This window comes from Tachysurus fulvidraco, chromosome 6 (assembly GCF_022655615.1).
Source record: "Tachysurus fulvidraco isolate hzauxx_2018 chromosome 6, HZAU_PFXX_2.0, whole genome shotgun sequence".
NCBI classification, from domain to species: Eukaryota; Metazoa; Chordata; class Actinopteri; order Siluriformes; family Bagridae; genus Tachysurus; species Tachysurus fulvidraco.
The window spans coordinates 9,383,111-9,405,049 of NC_062523.1; the positions used below are offsets into that span (position 1 = coordinate 9,383,111).

At 38.4% G+C, this 21,939-nt stretch overlaps 1 protein-coding gene across 6 annotated transcripts in view; it reads left to right on the top strand.

Moving 5' to 3' along the window:
* Positions 1–21,939, top strand: part of col18a1a (collagen type XVIII alpha 1 chain a) — an 80,743-nt gene that overhangs the window by 17,739 nt on the left and 41,065 nt on the right. The window contains exon 1 of one of the 6 annotated variants that reach the window (XM_047814721.1): positions 20,283–20,594. The exons of 1 other annotated variant lie outside the window; for it this stretch is intronic. In XM_047814721.1, the coding sequence (XP_047670677.1) occupies positions 20,384–20,594 (211 nt within the window). In that variant the 5' untranslated portion in view covers positions 20,283–20,383. 4 more of the 6 variants (XM_047814722.1, XM_047814723.1, XM_047814720.1 and 1 more) reach the window with 4 other exon arrangements.

Below are 21,939 nucleotides of genomic sequence, written 5' to 3' on the forward strand. Positions count from 1 at the left end.
ACAAAAAGGAGTTTTCTAGTTATCTAAGTTTTCTAGTTATCCTTCTAGTTACATAACCTCTGTATGTCATTATTTAAGCTTTATAGCTTCAACAGGCTTTAGACACAGTTGGATAACCTTATTTTCTCTGGCACAGGATTGAGACTGTTAACATTTTGGCTCAGCTGGACAGAATCAAGCTTTAAAATCCATGGATTATTTATGCTCAAAAGCATGCTGCTTTAACAAGGCATTACATCTGATTGTGGACTTGTCCTGTGACTAGCTTTCTTTTGAACACCTTATCTAAAACATTGAATTAATCTTTAACCCAGTCCAAAAGTCCAAGTCTGCCACTACTTGTTTCCCTCTCAGAAGAAAGATGGGGCTTTGGAATGGTTGCATTCTTTATTTCCAGAGTGGACTTTCGTATGTGTGGATTCCCTGGCCTGAATGAACATGATAGGAATTCTCTGTCTTTCTTTCTCGCTCTCTCTCTCACATTTTAGTACAGATCTTTTGTTCACGGAGGGTAATTAGGCTGGAATGCATTCCCTGCAGGGGGCATTTGGTTTGAATGAGTGGAAAAGAGTGCCTAAAAAGGGAATAGAAGGAGAAAAAAGGTCTCTCCTTTTCTATCTGTCCCTTTTGCCCACCAACAGTCTCTCTCTCTCTCTCTCTCTCTCTCTCTCTCTCTCTCTCTCTCTCTCTCTCTCTCTCTCTCTCTCTCTCTCTCTCTCTTCTTCCTCTTTGGCATCTTTAAGCAGACACAAGTGTCTGTGTTTTACATCCGCTAACTGGTTTGTGCTTTTTTTTTTTCTTGCACTGTGCATTATCCTCTACTGACTCATCTGAAACCTCCTGACACCATCATTGTCCAACAGTTTATGTGGGTCTGGATAGCTATGCTAATGAGCAGGTCAATAAGTGCCAAAATCTCATTTCCTTCCCCTTCACTTTTGTTCTTTGTCTTGCACAGCTCAGTTATCTCAGAACACTCAATCCCCTGTATCTGGGAAATAGCTTTTCTTTTTCAAAACACTTTTTAATACATCACGTAGGAGGAGATACAGTACAGTGTGTACGACAGAATGCTCCTTTAGCTGCTGTAGATGTATCCGGCCCTTTTCCCCAGGTAAAATGAGTCAGCCTGCAGGGTGGCAGATAGATGAGAATCAGTGCCAGGTGAATCCCAGGTGGGTTAACCATTCTGACTAACCCTTCTCTGTTCAAGTCGTTGGGATCTCTGAGCCCTTGTGCTCCTGTCTTTGTGCCTTTTTTTATTTCATTACAGCTCTGAGTTAGAGCAAACAGGGAACCAGGCCTGAGGAAAACTCCACAGCAAGACATGTATCGCTTTTTCACGCTATGTTATAGCACCGATATATGCTTCTACAATTAAGTAAGCTGATGAAATCCCAGGAAAAGCATCATTTTACCATTGGCTGGTGTTCATATGAAGGGTAAATCTCTTCACCTTGTTCTTGGAATAGCTGTGCTTCCAATATAAAGACAAACGAGCAGACCAAGTTGGAGCTTGTCTGAAGGACTAACTCTGGCATTTTATAACCTGAAAATGCTTGAAATGACTGGCAGGAGCGCAGAAGAATGCTGCATAGTGCCTAACTAATGGAAGATTTTTAAGGGCCTACTAGCTGCTGAGGCTTGTTTCTAAGATGACAAATCTGTGTGTGGCGGAAGCACTAACCCAGTTGTCTTCATTCTATAAACATTGTCTTAAAAATGGAGTCCTAGACTGTCCAAGAGTAGAGTGACAGTCCCAGTGGTAAGCTTGTCATGGCCATGTGAACATGCATATCTGTCAAGGTTTTGAACCATCAAGGACATTTTGAATGTTTACGAAGGCAACTTACACGCTTAAGTGCTAAAACAAAAAAATATATACGTTTGTCTGAGCTGTCTAATGCAGCTAGCTAATGCATGTTCGTTTAACTCAACTGCTGAACATTATACAGAATGAGCCCGATAGTCTAACAGTGTGAAAATGCACATAATAAAATAAAATGGTATTTTTCATCACTAGTAAAACTGATAACATTACATCTATGTGAGCAGTTGAAATGCATTTCACCGCCTGTCAGAGGGACTTGATCAGCTCCAGGAAAGCAAACCTATGAGTGGATACTCCAAATTTTTGCACAACAATAATCACCATGATTTTTCACTGTTAGACCTGTCACATGTACCGGACAAGTTTATACGTTCATGCTTTGATATCTAAAATGTTTTTGAACATGCTGGGGATTTATTTGTATTGCTGCACATTTCTGTGGAGAAAAGAATTCACACAGTGTGGGAGCACTTTTGTGTAAACTCCTCTCACAGGTATAAATGTTTGTGCTTCGGCTCTCGCACGCAAGCGCATCCATGGGCCAGTTAGCAGTATATAAGCACACAATGTGTTTGGGATTTCCCCATGTGTGCGCGAGAGAGCGGGAGAGAGCAAGAACACAACAATCATATGACTCATGTCTTCTTTACTGACTCACAGTCTGATGCCTTTGAGACAGTTTAGGTTTCTTTCTGCAATTACTTGAAACTCTCTTTCTCTTTTATATTGCTGAAGGACTATTTTCTGGATTTCTGTCTGGTTTTCTTCAATGCACTTTGTACGTCCTAAACCCTTAGGAATCATACTAATACTTTAATTTATACAGTATATACTGTAATGGAACAACAAATAGGTATTATACAACAACTGTATATTACCCTCAAGATAATTTCCTTTAACCTTTAAATACCACCTTTGAAGACAACAAGCTTTATGGCATTTCTAGCTCTTCCACAATTTCCATTTTCTTTACAGGTTTTTATGTTTAATATTTGTTTTTTTTTTCTTTTGGCATTACTATTTTCAGTTTGTCGCAAAACTACAAGCATGAAATTTTATCTAACACGAGAAACAGGCAAACCAGCCCAAATTCTTTTTTGATAATAATTTCATACTAAGCCATGAAAATATGCCTGCCGAGAAGGCAAACAGAACAGAATTACAGGATACATCAATTCATGTCCTAACATATCAGTGGCTGCTGGATATAGCCAAACCCCACAGTCCTCTTCCAAGTTCTCAGATGTCCAGGGCCTATTTTAACAATACATTTGGAAGGGCATTTAAAAGCAGTAATAAAATCAAAGGCACAAAAGCTTTTTTGTTAGAGCACAAAAAAACTGAGGCGTAGCAAATTATGAGGGCAGACAGACAACAACCTGGCGAGTTCAACTCAGGCGTGGATGTGTGTTGTCAAATTAAAGACACATTGAACAAGCTGTGTGTGACTGGTTCTTCAGCTGAGACGTCAGAACCTCAGAAGATTAGGCTGTAGAGAAGTTGTTAGGTTTGGATACATTTTTGTGGGGGTTGCTGTAGTATGCAGGCTCTTAGTTAGAGTGTTCACAACAACAACACATAATCATTTCAAAGTTTCTGTGTCCAAGCTGTAGCCAGGAACCAAGAGAGCAAAATCAGCTGTGCTCTGTGGGTGGGATGGATGGATCTTGCCCCTGTCAATCACAGCAACACTAGACAGTTGTGGGCAAATTGAGCTTCAATGGTGGCCCCCGTTATAACTCAATTTGTGTTTAATGTTATGTGTAACTATGGTGTAATTTTTTTTTGTTGTTGATTTCAATAGGTTTGCACTAGAAAGCTAGCTAAATTGTTAGCCAGGTTTATTGGTTAGATTAAGTAAGTAATATTACTGTATGCTCATTATCTGTAGTTCCTGATTTCTTTTCAGCACTCTTTTAATACTCTTTAAATACGTAAAACCATCAATTTATACGATTCAATTTATTATTTATGCACATTATTTCAACCAGATTGAATTTCAGTGATAAAAGATTCAATAAAGCAGAGAAGTAAGGAGGACCTGATGTGTGTTCAAAAATTAAATGTGCAGAGAGGAAAAGCTAGAAGGTGAGAGATTGTCCATTTCTGTAGGACAGAGTGGGTTTTAGTAAAAAAAAAAAAAAGGGCATGTAGGGGACATCCATTCATCCGTGACCAACACTATTTTCTACCTTTCCATCATCCTGCTGGCTCCCTTTTAGACAAGCTTTTTGTTCCTCTGTCCCTCAAAAATGCATGGTCACCTCGAACATTTATCCCGCGCCTGAAACTTTGGTTTAAAGTCATCCTCTAGACAGCCATCTGGAAATGGATTGGAACGGAGAATTTGAGGGAAAAAAGTGTCAAAATTCCAAAGGGACCGAACACCGAATGCGGTAAACACCCCTGAGTGGTTGTTTTCTGTTAAAGAAAACACTGGAGTCAGAGCTAGAATTAGAGCCCCGGTGCAGATGCCGCTGAGACGCTCGTTGATATTTGGGTCATCCGGCCCAGATGTTGATCCCTCTGTTCTTCACCTCCTCTTGCGTTTTTTCCCACATGCAGTGCACAATCTCACAAAGAGGTGGAAGTGATAGAGAGCTGACATTGCATACAGTACATGTGCATGCGAATATGTGTGTGATAGTACTGTAGAGCCTCACAATTTCATTCACAATGTTCACTTTATTCTTCTTTGTTGTATCTGCTCCCTTCATCATCTTTCTGAGTCATACGCTCTCTGAATCCCGGGAATCAAACACTGAACACTCTCGATCCATCTCTCATCCATTCCCTCCATGCCAGCTATAATTACTTAAGCTGTTTTTCCACAGTTCTGGCATTTTTTCCTTTCCTTTTTCAATCTTCATGGGAATAAAACAAAACTTTAAGCCCTCTTAGTACTAAGTGTGTTATTGTTGTTGTGCTTGGTGCTGGCTGTGACTTAGAGGCTTGTGTGCAGACAGAGAGGTTTATGTCTAGTGTAATCCAACCATAGCTGTATCTACTTCTATATTTTTTGAAGCGGTGACATACCTTAATATTTTTTACTATTTAAGAAAAGCTCCCAAACACAAGGCTGTTCAAAGCTACCTCGCCCAACAAACACAAAGCTGCTGTGATCAATGAGCCCCTTCCCCCCTACTCCAGTTGAATGGAGATTTAGTGCCTATCCTTCTTTCTGAGCTGTTTTAAAGACAGGACTTTGTGCGCTGAAATGTGCCGGATTGCAACACCGAGGTTAATATGGCTTTTGTTCACACAGCAGAGGGCAAAGCAGGGCCATGGAGGAATGGTTGACTTTCACCTAATCATTTGATACTCTTTTTGTTCTCAATGAACTCTTTCTTCTGTTTAGGTCAAAAGTGTGTATATGCATAAATGACATTTTTTCTTCTTCTCTTGTTGGCTCTTCATCACCAGTTCAAATATGAATCGTTCTGCTCTTTGTTTGATTTAAACACACCACACCTTACCTGCCTATGAGGCTCTCTTGAGAAACACCATGTGTTAATTATGAACCGGCAGGTGGAGTAAGTCGAAGCTCTTTGCTCAAGTAAATCATTAGAAGAACCCGATGGCACAGACAAGACTCATAACATGACGGGGTCTCACCTTCCAGCTCAGCCTGCCTGTATCCCATGAGAGATCAGACACTACATAGTGGAATGCTTAAACTGTGCTAATGACTGGGTCCTGATACCACTGCCCTCTTTAATGAGGTCAGTGTTAGAGTGGCTGAACTCGGTGCCCCCTGAGCTTGCACTCGTCGGCTCTCCCTGCTGGTGATGCTAAAGAAATGATACTAAAGGAAGTTTTCATCACATAGGGAGATCAACTTTTTGTTATACTAAACATATTAGTTTACAGCAAGAGGAGGTGTCATGCCTCTAGGAAAAGGTTGCAATATAAAGGACAATAAACTAGATTCACATTTTTATACTAAGACGAGGCATGACAAGATTATTACACAGATCTCTACTTTTTTTTGTAACACATCACAATAAATATTCAACAATAAATATTCAGTATAAATAACTCCCCAGTACAGGCTGACTCCTCATGAAAGCAGGAGCATAAGGGTGGATCCTCTTCACGCCTTTCAGTCAAGTATGCATCAGCTTTTGTTGAAGTCCGAGAGATCTGGTTTCTCATTGCCTTGGTAACAATAATAAAGGAGTTCTGTGTTTTATGTGGTTGACTTGTGCCAGTTAGGAGATGCTCTAATAAAAGAAAGCACATGCTTGTGGTTTAGGCGGCAATGTCTTTGGATCACCACTGGAAATAAGGTGATTGAGTGGCTTTAGTATGTTTGCTTTACCTGTTTGCTCAGTGGGACGTGCTGCTTAACTTTTTGCCTGACTAAAAGCAATATGCTGGGAAAAAATCACACAGTCAGCATTTTACTATAGCTGTAGGGCAAGAAAAAAAAAGTATATTAACCATGATTACATTTTTAGCCTTGATTATTTCAACTCATAGCATAGGGCTCTCAAATTCACAAGTCTGATTTGTGTGACGTCGATGATCAATGTTTTATAAGAGCAGCTGTCATGATCTCTTTTTAGTTAATGTGCTCATTATTCTACGCTATAATGTCTATTATACAGTTAAAAATGAAAGCAGTTAAATAAAAAGCAGTTTCTCTAAATAACGGATTTAATAATGAATGTTATTGTTTAGAGTATAATAAGATTTTTGTTAGGAGATGTGTAGAAGGGGGCTTTAGTGTCAGTCAGAGGTCAGGCTGTTCCTTTAAGGCTTTGTGGATTATCTTTATCATTGTGCCATCTTGTTAGCTTCAAATTCAAACTCAATTGGTCACGTGCACAATCATACACAGTATGACATGGAGTGAAATGCCTTTTACATCTGTCCTTGTCTTAATGGAGTAACAGTAAAGTGAAATTATAGTAAAATGGACTTAGCTGTGCAGAGAAACAGAAAAATAAATAGACAAAATATGAAAACAATACAGTCACTGATATAAATACACAATGACTGTTTATGGTTAAAGTGCATATGTGTGCAGATTTTAGTGCATAAAATACAGTGTGTGCTATGCCAAAAAAAAAAAAGGTTTGTTGAGGTAGTGGGTGTTGTGCAGACAAGTCCATAAAAGTCACAGTTCCAGAAGAAGAGAGAGATGCTGGTTGACTAAATGTAATGCAAATGGAAAAAAACGTGTTTCAAATTTCTTTAAGAACAAAAAAACGCATGTGTTGACAAACTGCTGTGGTATAAGCGGAATAATATGTTATCCCACCATCGTATGGTTGATTCTGGTGTTTAATCGGTAAATTAAATTTAAACATTGACTTTAAATCGCACTGATTTATTTAAAGACTTTTCAATTTAAATGCTTGAGAAGCATTTGTTACCGTACGTCATATGGATGTAAAATACATAATGTTATTTATAATATATTTATCATGTAAAATATGGTTATTTAAAGTAATAAATTATAAAAGTACAATACTGTGTTCTTTATGTCATGCAGCCCTTTGCTACTGATGTCCTCTTTAGCCACATAGTCTTATAATGATGTAAGTTACTGAGTTGAGTAGTAAGTATGACCAGAAGTGAACCATTGTGTCACAGTGTGGTCATCTGTTTTCCGCTGCCTCTCACATCTGTCTCTCTGCTGTCTAATCGCAGGCTTTGTGCACCAGAGCAGCATGCTGCATGCTGACAAGTCCTATTAACACGGCTTGTGTGTATGCATGTGTCTGTGTGCACATGTTTGGACAGGTGTGTTTTTGCCCCTGAGGGACACTCATAATCTTCATATCTGTGTTTGCTCTCCTATTTTGTGGTGTGTTGCTTTGGGATTGATCTACCCTGGGATATACAAAATATATATATGTGAACAATGAATAATCAGATGCTGAAGTCTACTCAGGATGTGCTGTAATAATGGCAGCAATCGTAGTGTAATTTTTCTCTTGTGCCCAAGTAGGCAATCTGTTATACACAAAAGACTGATTCGATACTGAAGGATTAGAAAATGAAAAATATGTAGCGGACCAGAGACCCACCACAGAGTTTTACACTGCTTCCAGCTGAACGTTTATTTACATATTTCATTGTGTAATCTTAAATTAGATAAACCTTCAATCGTTTAATTACAGCATGAAGCACTGCAACAGATCAAATACCTTCTTTCCACTGAAAAACCTAAATGTACAGTAAATCTGAGTTTTGATCATTGTGATAATTTCATTGCTGGCTCCGTCAGTTCCCTTCAAGATACAAAGTCTTGTTTGTATTCTAAGTATTGTTTAAAAAAACTCTATTGAGCAAACTTCCAAATTTCTAAATTAGACAACTTTGTCCTGTTTAGCAATGAGGTAAGTCTGGAGTTTATCCCCAGAACATTTGCCACGAGGTAGAGGTACTGTACACCATGGATGAGAATCCAAGCACATTCACATCATAAATAGAGTGTAATATTTTAGCCAAATAGCCTTAAATCAATGTGGACACTCCACCTACATTAGTGAGATGACTGCAAACCAAATATCGTACACAGACACATTTCATGTGGAGCATTGAACAGGCAAAGGTTCAGACATTCCCCCCTTGCCTCGGGGGTTTCCTCCGGGTACTCCGGTTTCCTCCTCCGGTCCAAAGAAATGCATGGTAGATTGATTGGCATCTCTGGAAAAATTGTCCGTAGTGTGTGAGTGAGTGAATGAGTGTGTGTGCGTGCCCTGCGATGGGTTGGCACTCCATCATCCTGCCTTGATGCCAATGATGCCTGAGATAGGCACAGACTCCCCGTGACCCCGTAATTATAATCCGAAAATCCTGAAATCTCTCTGTAGGTCAGGAAATAAAAGAACCCGATATGTATAGTGTTAACACTCTGCTGGGAATAGAGCTGCATGGACAGCCCGTGACCGATGGGATTGCTGTAGATAGAATCACTTGGAGACTATCATACTGTCTTTGTACTGTTGTTGCGTCGGTCAGCTTTGTCCTCGGGTCTTCATCAGTGAACATTTGAAGATTTTGGCAGGAAGGAATTAGTGTTAAGTCTGTAATGAACTCAGAAATTACACTGACCTATTGGTTTTTCAAGAGCTTTTGGTTGCACAATTCCAATTGAATACAAGCTTATAGAAAAGACATTATTCACATTGACATTATTTCCTGTCCAGTGTCATCCAAAAGAAGATGAGGTTCACTTCTGAGTCTGGGTTCTCTCAAGGTTTCTTCCTCATATCATCTCACAGAGTTTTTCCTCACCACCGTCACCTCAGGCTTGCTCATTAGGCATAGATGTTAACTAATAGTGACAACTTAAGCCTAAACTTAAACATCGTATTAAGCTTCTTTGAGACAATGTCCTTTGCTAAAAGGACTACACAAATAAATTGAATTAACTGTTTACATTAGTGTTTAATTCTTTAGGATTTTGGTTATTGAACCAACAAATAATAAATAGAAAAAATTTTTTTCCAACACTGCAGGAATTGGATAAAAACAGACTGTCATTATCACCAGGGGGAGACATTTACTCACAGTGCAGCTCAGTGTTCTGTGTCAGGATTACAGTGCTGTACTCATGGGTGTATTCCCAGCGCTTGGGGCATGTTGAAAGAGACCATGATCTGTGTTTAGCCTTGTATTGTATTGCATGATAATTTAGAACAGGCATTGTTCTGTTTCAAAAGGCTGAATTTTTTTTTTTAGCATCTGGCAGCAGTTTATACTGCCATTTACAATGAAGCTTTGTATACTTTCTCTATCTGTTTTGTTACATCTAATAAATATAAACCATAAAAATATGCAATAAAATGCAATAAAAACAATAACAATATCATAAATCTAATACTGGTTAATCATAATTGGGTTTGCTCTGAGTCCATTTACATTGTTAACGGAAAGCCAGTTTACTGCATTGCACTGCTTCTGAGAGGGAAAATATGTTGTAGAGGTTTAGTGTTGTACATGGAAATGAGGGGCAAAGCACTAAACTTTTTCAGGTAGTAGTTTATCAAGGTGGGGTCCGAAGTCAAGACATAAGATGTTCTGTTGGTGAAAATTTTAGATAAATATCCAGAATACTACACATATTTATAATGATATTTAAACAGAATTACATGAAATTTATTTTACAATTTTTTTTTACCTCAGCATTTAGGGGCTTTTAGGGTTTTCATCAAGGGACTGGAACATTACAAGATCCACTGTTGGTTATTTCAGCCTTGGATACCCCCTGACTGTTAAGTTATTCTGAATGAATCGGTCTGCTAAACAAATAATTGTGGCATTATATATGAGAATCAGTGCGATTTACTTAACGTTAAACGCTCTTCTCCAAAAGTATTGGAACAAGATTCTTCCTTATTTTTTGAGGGGGTTTTCCACTAAAGAAATTTGAGTTTGAGAACAAGAGATGGATTTTCTTTTTGGCATTTATGCCTGGATGTCTTAAGCAACTTGAAATTTGATATTTGAAAATGACACCTTTGTGGCACAACACCACATGTTTAGATGAGCAAACTGGAACAGATAGATGTAAAGTAAATAGCACTAAAGTAAATTCATACCTGTTTTTTTTGCTTGCAATAACTGCCTCAAGCTAGTGACCCCCAGCCAATACCTGTTGTTTGTTTTCTGGTGTTTCTATCTTCAATCTTGTCTTCAGAAATTATAATGGATGCTCAGTTGGGTTAAGTTCTGTTGATTGACTAATATTTTTTCTCTGATGAAGTACTTTGTTATGCTGGCAGTGTGTTTGGCTTATTTTCTTCCTGCGTGATGATGTTCTTTGTAAACTGGCAGACAGAATGTTTCTATAGACTTCAGAAATCCTTCTGCTGATGAGTTACATCATCAATAAAGGTTAGTGATCCCATTCCAGAAGCAGCCATGCAAGCCAGAGCCATGACACGATCTCCACTGTGTTTGACAGATGAGCTTATGTGATTTAGATCATGAGCAGATTCATTCTTTCTCCACATTTTGGCAGAGATTAATTTTGGTTCCAGAACTTTTGAGAACTGTATTTTTTTCAGATTCCACTACGGCTTTCTGATTCCTACTGCTGACGAGTGGTTAGCAACTTGTGGCATGACCCTTAAGTCTCTTCCCAACTGTGAATTGTGATACCTCAACCTATGCCCCATGGAGGTTTTTGGTGATGATACACAATGACAGTGTTTTTTCTTCACAGGTATCAATTTTCTGTCAACTGCTGCTGTTTTCTTGGCTGTTTCATGTCTGGTTGTTAGTACACAAGTGGTTTCTTTCTTTTTCAAGATATCCCAAAATGTATTGTCTATACCCACTGTTTGTGTGAAAGGTCTTTTCTTAGTTTCTTCTTAGTAATTTCTTAGTTAAAAAATGGATTGCTTTCTCATATAGACAACTCTCTGGTCTTTATATCAGTTTATCCTTTTTAACAAAAATTGCAGCCTTCACAGGCAAAACCCAAGGCTGACACAAAAGAGTACACATTAAAAGCTATTCGTTTCCTAAACAATAAATTTAACAGAGCACATTTGGGCAACAAGAAACCTCTGTCAGTCAAAGGTTCAGATATTTTTAATCACTAGATGGAATGGATGAGTGTAAACAAATGAGTCGTATTTTAAGTTGTTGTACATATCAGGAAACGAAAGCTAAAATTATCTTTGAATTGCATAATCATCTTTTGAACACAAACTCAAATGTCTTCAATGTTAACAAAAGAATAGAATTACCCTTTTTTTTAATCCCAATACTTTTGGATTATTGGAGACCTGTAAGTTATTAGCACATTTTAAATAAAGTGTTGTTATGCATGTCTAAGCTGGAATGCAGACCCTCTGGGCTCCTCACTCACCAGAGCTGGGGCCATCACCACAGGACATGTTTATCAGACCACAACATTCACTTAACATTCTGTCATGTTCACGCACATACATATACCCAAGTGTCTGCACTGGTGTCTCTTCTCTGTCTGTTCAGGCATGCCCCACTCAATCTACCACCAGGTTTCACTTAAGGATACTTAGAAGGGCAAGACAGTGTTACTTTCATTCTGAATTTTTATATCCCTGTAAAGCTGACTATATCCATTGTTTAATGCGCTATACAAATAAAACGGAATTGAACTGAAAAGTCAGTTAAAAAGTCCTAAAAGATGAGTGTGCTCCTACACTTAAGACAATATTAGATCATTTTCTTTATCGAAGCAGGTTTATGTTATGGCATCGCACTGGATATCGTCAGGGAAGCAGTCTCTTCATTTACCTTTGCTTAACTACAGCTTAACTCTGTTATGAACTGAAGCGTTAAAAAACTGACAAACCGCTGCACTGTTGAATAACTAACTAGAGGATTCTGCATGTCTGTACAGTATACTGTATACTGTAGGAGCTATACCCGGCTGGATATAGGAGTTTGCTATGTAAATGAAACGGAGCCTCACTCAGTAACCTCACTCTTGGAACATGGCTTGACTGATCAGATTATTGAACTGAAACTATCTGTTGTGTGAATAATAATATCACTTTGGACTTTCTGGTTTCAAGGATTCGATGCAAATATGGTTAATAGCCTGGGGTTCTACATCTACTGTACGATATGCAGGAAACAATAAAACTTCTTCTTATCGTGTATCTTCCTCTTCGTTTCTGTCACTTCCTGGACTCACATTTCCTCGAACAAAAACAGATTTGCATGTGCTTATAGTTTAGATTTCAGTGAAAGTAGGAGGTCAGCTTCTGTTATCAGCACACAATCAGAGAAATGACTAACAGAAAACAGTCTCCAGTATTTCTGATGTAGTTTACCATCCACTGTGGAGGTTCTCCAAACATTTGCATCGTCTCCATGTGTCTCTTGGACCAGGTCATTTCTGCTAGTAGTGCTTAGCATCTCAATGTCCCCATGTAGCTGCTTGTCCCTGCAGGGGGCCACACAAAAAAGCTCAGGACAAAAGGCAGCTGGCCTCCGGGAGACATGCCCTGCATGCCATGCTATTGTCAGCATTTCTATTGAACATTTAAAGTGGGGAGTCTTTGTGTCTCCTCACGAGACACCACTCCTCCCTCTTACCCCCCCTGCTGTACGGTTACTGTACACACACTGAGACCTTTGACCTGGAAGTGTGGAGGAAATTTTCAGTAACAGGATCACTCAAATAAACAAGTGTGATTTGCTGAATGCTTATTTGTTCTGATCTGTAATTTCTGGAGCTTTCAAAGACACTTTCTGGATATAACAATATCCAGAGTCTGTCACAGGAGCCTGGAAACTGCACATGTATGTTGATAGCTCAGCAACTGCACTATCCATAACTATCCATTAATCTCATGTGTGTATAGTATAGTAGTTATTCTTGACTTACTTAAAGAAACACCTTCTCTGCTCAGTGTTCTTCATTTTTCATGAATGAGTAAAATACTAAAAAAAAACTGCAGTGCTATGGGAGTTAAGCCAATGGAAGATCACTGTTTTGAGATTTAAAATAATTATAAGAGGATTATTTATTTTTAAGACAGGAAACTTTTTTGACACGCTTCCATGGACAAATGGACTATTTATATTCCCTGGGAACTTTTGTGTTTGGACACTGTACAAAACAACACGTTTTTGGCTGTTATCTCTGTTGTCTTTCTCGCATCTTCGTTCCTCTGCCAAAAAATAATAAAAGCTCACAACTTAATATGTCCTAAATAAACAAATGTAACTTATGATTTATATTTACTGAAGACTTAACATTTGTGACCAACATTCTCCTACTTCTGCTCTTAGTCACATATGAAAACCCTAAAAATTTAGTGTAGTCACATATTTATATATATATATATATATATATATATATATATATATATATATATATATATATATATATATATATATATATATATATATATGTGACTAATAATATTATATTAGGACTCAGGTTTCCAATTGTGTGGGGTTTTTTTTCAAAAACCAATTGGTTTCTTCTGCATGAGGTCATGAAAATCGTCATTTTACATGATTTGGGAAGACACACACCTGTCTATATAAGGTGTAGAAGAGAAAATGCATATCAGAGCCTCAGATTCAAGGTCTGAAGGTTTATCTTCCAGTAGGACAATAACCTTAAGCCCTAGCCAGAGCCTGGACTTGAGGTAAATCAGATATCCCTAGAGAGTCCTTAAAATGGCTGTCCACCAATGTTCCCCTTCCAACCTGGCAGAGATTGGAGAGGATCTGAAGCAATGACTGGCAGAAAATTCCAGATCCCTGGTGTACAAGCTTGGTTGCATTATACCTAACAAGAGTTATCACAAATCTGTTTTTTGCATTGTCATTATAGAGTTTGACTGTAGACCGAAGTAGAATTTTTTAACATTTAACACATTTTAGCATATGGCTGTAACCTAGCAACATGTAAAAAATTAATACCTTCTGAATGCACGGTAATTAATATAGCATTAAATTTTCTTGCATTGATAGTCATTCATGTAGCAGTATTTGTCTGTCTTGCTAACTTAGTTACTTTTGCTGCTAATATTTTTAAGGTGCGTTCATTTGTCCGCTAGCTACATTTGTGTGAAGAAACAACATTTGCAATCAATCTAAGCTAGGTTGTATTTTTCTCTACGAGTATCTTTCCCAAAACTGCTGACATGTTTGACTGTTCATTTATAGGCCACTTGTCGGATTCTTGAAAAGTTGTTTTTAGGTGTTTCCCTTAGTTACATCTGGTGAAGCATAACCTTTTCACTTTACAGTACTGACATATTGACATTTAAAGCTTAAATGTGTGGTGGTCAAGGCTTACTCTTTTGCTTCAGGTTCTTGGAACTAAAATTAGAGGAAGTGGGAAAATATAACCTAATTTATTTGTCTTTTAAACGGTGCATATCAGCACAATCATTTGAAAACTTTCATTAGAACAATAACTTTTTTCAGGATGGAATGAAGACGGAAAAACAAAAAAGTCTCAGGAAGTTGAAATTTCCTCAGGAATCTGTTTATTTCTTATGGCTGATAGCCTTAGCACTAGACATAATACATTTCACACATGAACGACTGGCCGGTCACATCCAGGTCAATAGGACTGTAGTTTCCTCATGGTTTAGCAAAGCAAATTGAAGACTGAATGATGACTTTTGTCGGTAGAGTTTCGTTCTGTGTACAGATTTTCTCTGATTACAGCTAATTACCAGGCCTAAGGATGTTGTTTTTGCTGAGTGCTTGCGCAAGCTCAGACAGGCTGGGTCAGGCACACTGGAGGTATAACTTAAAGACCTGTTAGCTGATGGGTTTCTTTGCTATAACATAAGGAAACATGATCTGTGACACAGGAATTAGGTGACTTATTAAGCACTAAATTCCTTTGGGTTTTTTTTGTTGTTGTTGTTGTTGTTGTTGTTTTTAATATGCAATGTATAATTGTAAGCTGGGCTCAATTATTAAATCAAAATATAACTATTTAAATAAACAGTTAAGAAAAAGGGTTGGGATGAGACACAATATACATATACCTCTTTATCAGTTTATGGTCGATGTTGTATTTCAGCGACATCTCCTGGATAATTTCAACTATAATTCTGTCAGCCAAAGCAGTAAAAATAAGCACTGATTCTTTCACATCTGGTTTGTCTCAGGGATAATAAACACTGTTTGCTTGTCTAGGTTTGACATGGACGCTTCCACTTTTACAAATCTCCAGACAGAGTGACAGCAGAAAAACGAAAGATACAGAGATGTTATTATCTATGTACAGACAAGTTTATTACAAGCAGGCTGCAAATGCATCTCCTTTCATTTATTTTATTGCTCCACTCGCTAGTTCTCATGTTGCGCTCTTGGTGGTATTGTCATCTTACTCTCATTTCTTAACTACAGCCTGATATAGTCGGAGTCATTTTAGCCTCATAAAAGTAAATCAAAATGCAAGAGAAAGTGTTTTACTCTGACATGAGGTTAAATAAGGACACAAGCTCTGTAATTTATTTGCTCAATTTGCTAATTACTTGGAGGTATTGTAAACACACACACACAAAAAAATAGAAGGCAAGAAACGTTGCAAACTATGTTCTTGCTCTGATAAAAAAAAGCTCTATAATTTACTTCAACTTACTGTGTTTATTGCTTAGTCTGCATTTGTCTGAGCCATCATTCATACCACTCATTTAATTATCACTTATAACCTGAGTTGAAGCCCCATACAGGATGCTAGTTCTGCAAAAACATAGCTTCATTACAGAAATTAAAGAGCACAGTGCAGTCTGATGTAATTGCCTCAGATCTCTAGTTTGAATAGGGATTTATATATTGGGACTTAATCCAAACTTATGCCAAACTCATGACTTTCATGCTTCTACTCTTCAATGTATATTAGTGGCTTTCTTTAATTAAGGTAGTCAAGCATATCTATGTAAACGCTTTGGGCTACAGTTTAATTCCCGCATATGATCTGTCACACTTAGAGTCAATTTAGCATAGCCAATCCACCTACTGGAGAAACATGAAGAAAACTAAGACTGTGAACATAGAAAGAACATGTGAAACTCCAAAGACAAAATCCCAAGCTCAGGATCAAACCTGGTATATTGAAGATGTGAGGCAGCAACTATTTCAGTTTCACCACCATGCTTCATCCTGTTTATACAGTTTGCCATTGTTCTGTTTGACATCAGTGACCTAAAAGAGTCTATAATATACCAGTGAAGCATATTAGAGTAAAAAGCTAAACATGACTGGCTGCAACTTAGCAGGTCAATACCTCATGCACGGTATTTAAGTAGTACATCAGATCCTAAATAGCACTGTAAGCAGCAGTTTCTGTATGTGGCATTTCATTTAGACTTTACACATTTTAAAACCCATTCTGAGTTGAGGTTATGAGTAGCAATGGCTATGTTATTGTATGCATGTTTGGACATATTACTACTACTACTACTACTACTACTACTACTACTACTACTACTACTACTAATAATAATAATAATAATAATAGGAAGAAGAAGTAAAAATCTGTCAAATTATTAGACAAGACAAGTCAAGTCAAGTCTTTTATTGTCACATCACCACAGCACATGTGCCTTGGTGATTGAAATTATAGACATTAATGTATCATCAGGTCAATATTAGAATTTTGCCATTTAATTAGTTTTGATACCAGCTTTTGAACAGGCACAGAGATCATTGTTTTAATTATATTTTTCAATTGTATTTAATATTATTTGCAATTTTAAGACTTCTGCCCCCAGGTGGTCCAGGCAGGATCCTGTGCGCTCATTGCCGTGGCCCGGGTTTGATTCCCGGACAGGGCGCTGACTTAGCCACTGAAGAGTTAACTCTCAGTGCCGGTCCCAAGCCCAGATAAAAATGGGAGGGTTGCATCAGGAAGGGCATCCGGTATAAAACCTATGCTAAATCTAATATGTGGACCATGTGATCCTCTTTGGTGACCCTGAACAGGGAGCAGTTGGAAGGAGAATAAAAAATAATTTAAATTTGCTAAGAATTCTACAAGGTCTCTCTTGTCCAATTTGCAGAAATATCTACAGTTTTAATATAATTCCCTTCTAACAGGAGACAGCTTAATTCATGACTTAATTTAAACACTAAAAGCAAATACAAACAGTGTTATCTAAACATTGATGGACATGATGGAAGTTTCCTGTACAGAGGAAGTGAATGATTGAATAACATATCCACCCCTAATGAAGGTTTTGTTAAACTATAAATCTGCCAGTCAGAAATCCTCTGCAGTAAATAAAAAAAAACTGCCTATTCATTATTATTATTTTATCAGCTCCGATAGCATGGCATTTCTAAATCCACAGTTATATGAGAGACTTTTGTTGCATGAAAGTCAGGAAGGAAAGGAGGATGGGGGTTCGTTTCAGAAGGTGCACATGCATGGGAAACGCCTAGTCTGGGTCAGAGGAAGCTGCAGCAATGCTTTATGGAGCTAATGGTTCAGCTTGACCAGTAAACACACCGGGGAACGGCGTGTCCCTGTAACGGAACTCCAGCAAGAGTGATCTGTGGGAAAGAGGTGGAGTGCGTGCTGGGAAAGGTCACTCAGAACAGGTCCTATGAGGGATCAACATATAGAGCATGAGGATTCCCATCCATGTACATGCCCAAGCCATGAAGTGATTTGTTGCATTTTCAGTCAAAGAACAAGCCCATTGTGAGCTGAGGTTATGAATGGTTGTGACTGTGTGATGGTTCATAGATTCCTCTTTCTGGAAAGGAAGGGATAATGTGCAAGTAGGAATTTTTTAAGCCTTTGGTCATGGTGAAACTAATTACTGTACTGCTGCATGTTTGGTTTTATGCACTAATATTTCATTGTATTGTAGTTAGCAAATAATTATATACAATTATAAAATCAGGTCAACATTAGTTTTGTTTATTTAATTACTGTTAATAACATGTTAACTGTTAAAAAATAGCTGTTCAGACCTAGTTTTATTATAGATAATAATTAATTGGCAAAATATGTTTTGTAAGATGGACTTAAAAATCTATTATCAAAAATCTATCCAAATACCATTCATGTTGATTTAATAGTACATTGAATGACTTGATTTAATTAATCTAAGAATAATTAAATTCGTTTTTAAGATTAATTAAACTTTATTTAACTGACTAGATTTAATGGTTATTTATTACCTGGCAGGCAGAGAACAGAGTTGTTGTTTTTTTTTTGTTTGTTTTTTTGGCACAACACTTTCCACACTGGGGCATCTTTGTATTTGTACATTTGGCGAACCGGACAAATTTCTACAACTGTGCGCAATTTCTTCTAGCACCATTTGTTAGTGCATAAGGCCCACTAGTGTTTTCGACTTGTTCTGGCATGAGGATGCTATTTAGCATTTGTTCATGTCATTCCCACATTATTCCCCAATGACACTCCACTGATTTTGACCATGTTTCCTGGCTTAAATACTTGAGAAGAGGAGGGGTCACGAATCGCAGTTGCTCCTTGAGAGCTGAAGCGGGTCAAGTATTTTGTGCGTAGGTTTTTCCAAAACCACATTGCTCATTGCTTCTTCCTATAGCTTGATTTTAAGCAGAACAACAGTGCAATCGCAGGAGTCATGGTCTTTTCCATCTATTATTATTTTTTAATTCAGCCAGAGCATGTTAGATATGCTAGGAGTCCGGCTATGCGCAGTATGTCTGCTTTTAAGCCAGATTATGACCAGCTTTAGGTTAGCTAAGTGCACTTGGCCACCTCGTGCACTTGTATGCTTATAAAGGATTAAACATTGGCCTGAGCAATTTGTACTCCTATCCACATACTTAGTAGGTGCTCTAAATGATTACTTTATATGGTTATATTTAATTCAGTTGTAGAAGGTCATATTAAGCTGAAATTTGTCTACAGAGGTTAACTTTTATAGTCTTTTACTGCCAAGCAAAAAAAAAAAAAAGGGGGGTTTCAATAATACACTTTATAGAATAAATTATCTATAAGAATTTCTCTTTGTCCGTGAGGGTCATTCTCCTGCGCTAAGCTGGCACAATGGTCTTTATTGTCAGACAGATGATATAGAGCTGAAAGTCATGAGCAACCATGCATGCACCCTTCTCATCCTTTGAATTATTTCTTCATGTGTATGGACCTAGGTGTCTTGTACTAGCTTTGTAGTTCACAATTCTCATTAGTATGTGTCCTGTCACCAGATCTTATGGACCTGTCTGTACCAGTCTGAACAAGAGAGAGAGTCCTAGATCACTGTTTAACTACTCCCTGCATGGAATGGAGAGTTGGGGGTGGAAAAGTAATTGCAAGGTAGAGCCAAAGAGCATAATTTACAATGACCGGAGAGGGAAAGAAAGAGATATATAGAGACAAATGTACTGTATGTCCTACACTGATAGAGGTAAGGAAATAAGACAGGATTTTTTTTGTCTGTTCTCTGATACATATTTTATATAATGTAATAGTTAATAATTGATCTTTTTTTCTTCTTCACCATCCAAGAGGATGTCTTGTTTGCTGAATTTGCTCTATAGGGTTAAACAGTTTTAAAGGGAAATGGAAAGGTGCAGCTGATGGATGGATATTCAGTGCTCTCAGATTAATATATATACTACAAAAACTACAAATGCGGTCTTCTGCAATAATTTAACCTTAATCTTAAAAGTCAAAAGAGTTTTAAGTCAAAATTTTCACAGTCCATTTAAACTGCAAGGGGGGTAGATTGTGGAATGTGTGTGCCTCTGTAAAGACTGTAAAAGTGAGAGAATAAAAATTCCATCAGGCAGGCATTTGTCCCGATCGCTCAAATCAACAGCACTCACAAAAGGAAGCCTTAGAGGCATTTTTTGTTAAGATTATCTATCAGCAGACACACTGTATCACTACAGAAACAAAAGAAGAAGGAGGAGCCGTGGGAGGAAAAATCCCAATCTCAGTCCAATAAGAAATGTTCCCCACCACACAATGAATAGTTTACTCCTCCTCTGGAGTTTTTCTGCCTGCTTTGAGGGGCTGAGTGTTGTGACTCCAGGGTGAGTAAGTGAGACTGTGGGCATGCCTGCTGCAAGACCCCGTGTGAGCTACTGAAAGATCAGATCTTGAGCAAGATGTCTTCACTTGGACTATGGCTTGTTTTAGTGGGTCTATGCATTGGACACTCACATGGATGGTTTTGGCCTGATTACTCAAAGTACAACAGTGTTGGCACTTCAACACCAGCCTATGTGACTACTTTAGGAAAAACTGATCCAACAACGGTAGCTACAACTGAATACCAGTCGACAAAAGGCACAGATGTCCTTGGAGACAGGAGTGAGGGTGAGGAGAAGGGGAGTGAAGGGGGATCTAGCATTGGTTCAGCTTGGAATGAGCAGTCAAAGGCAGAGGCAAAGGTAGAACATGGTCCTGGGTTAGAGCCTGACTCTGGATCATGGAATCTTTCTGGGTCCGGGGATGAACCTGAATCTGAGCCTACAATTAAATCTGACACTTGGTCACCTCTGGAGGAAATCAACAACATCCAAACCAATTTGTCTACTGTTGGGGATAATATCCATGCTGTTGCAGAGGATATGAAGCTGGAGAAGAATCTGAGCAAAGAGGATCTCTCTGAAACGGCTGAACACGTTGGAACTGTTGCACCCGGTGACCCCTTTTTGAGTCAGTTAAACATAAGCATAAACATTTCTTCTGAAAGTGTCAGTGGTTATAGAAACATATCAAATAGCAATAGCTCTAATTGGCATGCTGATCTTAATAACATGACACAGTATTCTCATGAATACTCTGTCTCAAATGATTTACTAACTGTAGAAAGCAATCAGTCTTTCTCTGCTAGTGAGACACCTGCCACTGAATCTCCACACTGTCTGTTGGTAGATTTTGATTTGCCATTTTGTCATAGTCTGAAAAATGGTAGTTTCACAATACCCAACTTTCTTAACCAGAGCAGTGTGGAGGATGTGCAGTCATTTCTGGGTGAGTGGGCATTTCTCATTCAGTCACACTGCCACAATGCAGTGGAGTGGTTTTTCTGTTTGCTGGCAATGCCACGCTGCGGGGTGCCAGGCCTGTCCACACAGATGCCATGCCGCAGCTTCTGCGAGGTCCTGATCGACAACTGCTGGACACTCCTGGAGGACAGACGCCTCCCAGTGGAATGCAGCTCACTCCCTGAGGAGGGTGATGATGGCAATCAATGCTTGTCCATTAGTACCCAGAAAGGTAAAGGCGGGTTAGAATGCCATCTCTCTTTTCAGCCCATTGAAGAGATGCATTCTGAACCAGCAGCCACCTGTTTGTGGGTTGTGTCCTTCACCTGTTTCAAGGCGTGTTTTTTTTTTTTTTTGCTTATTTGTCTGGGTTGGTTTGCATGCTTAAGTGCTGTGTGGTCTTGAGACACATGTAAGTGCATGGTGGTATGGGCATGGGTGGAGAGAAGGAAGGCAACAGGGTGTGCTGTGCTCTATTTCATTTTGCACATTCACTTCATGGTGTTCCACTTTGCATGGCACTGTCCTACTAAACTTTTGCATGTTCTTGTTAATGTCTTTGTCTTTACTTGTGAACTTGCCCGTAGTTTAATTGATTTCCTAACGACATCAAACTAGGCTAATTTTCCTTTAGTATAATAGTGGATACTTTCATTATTTTATTGGTCATT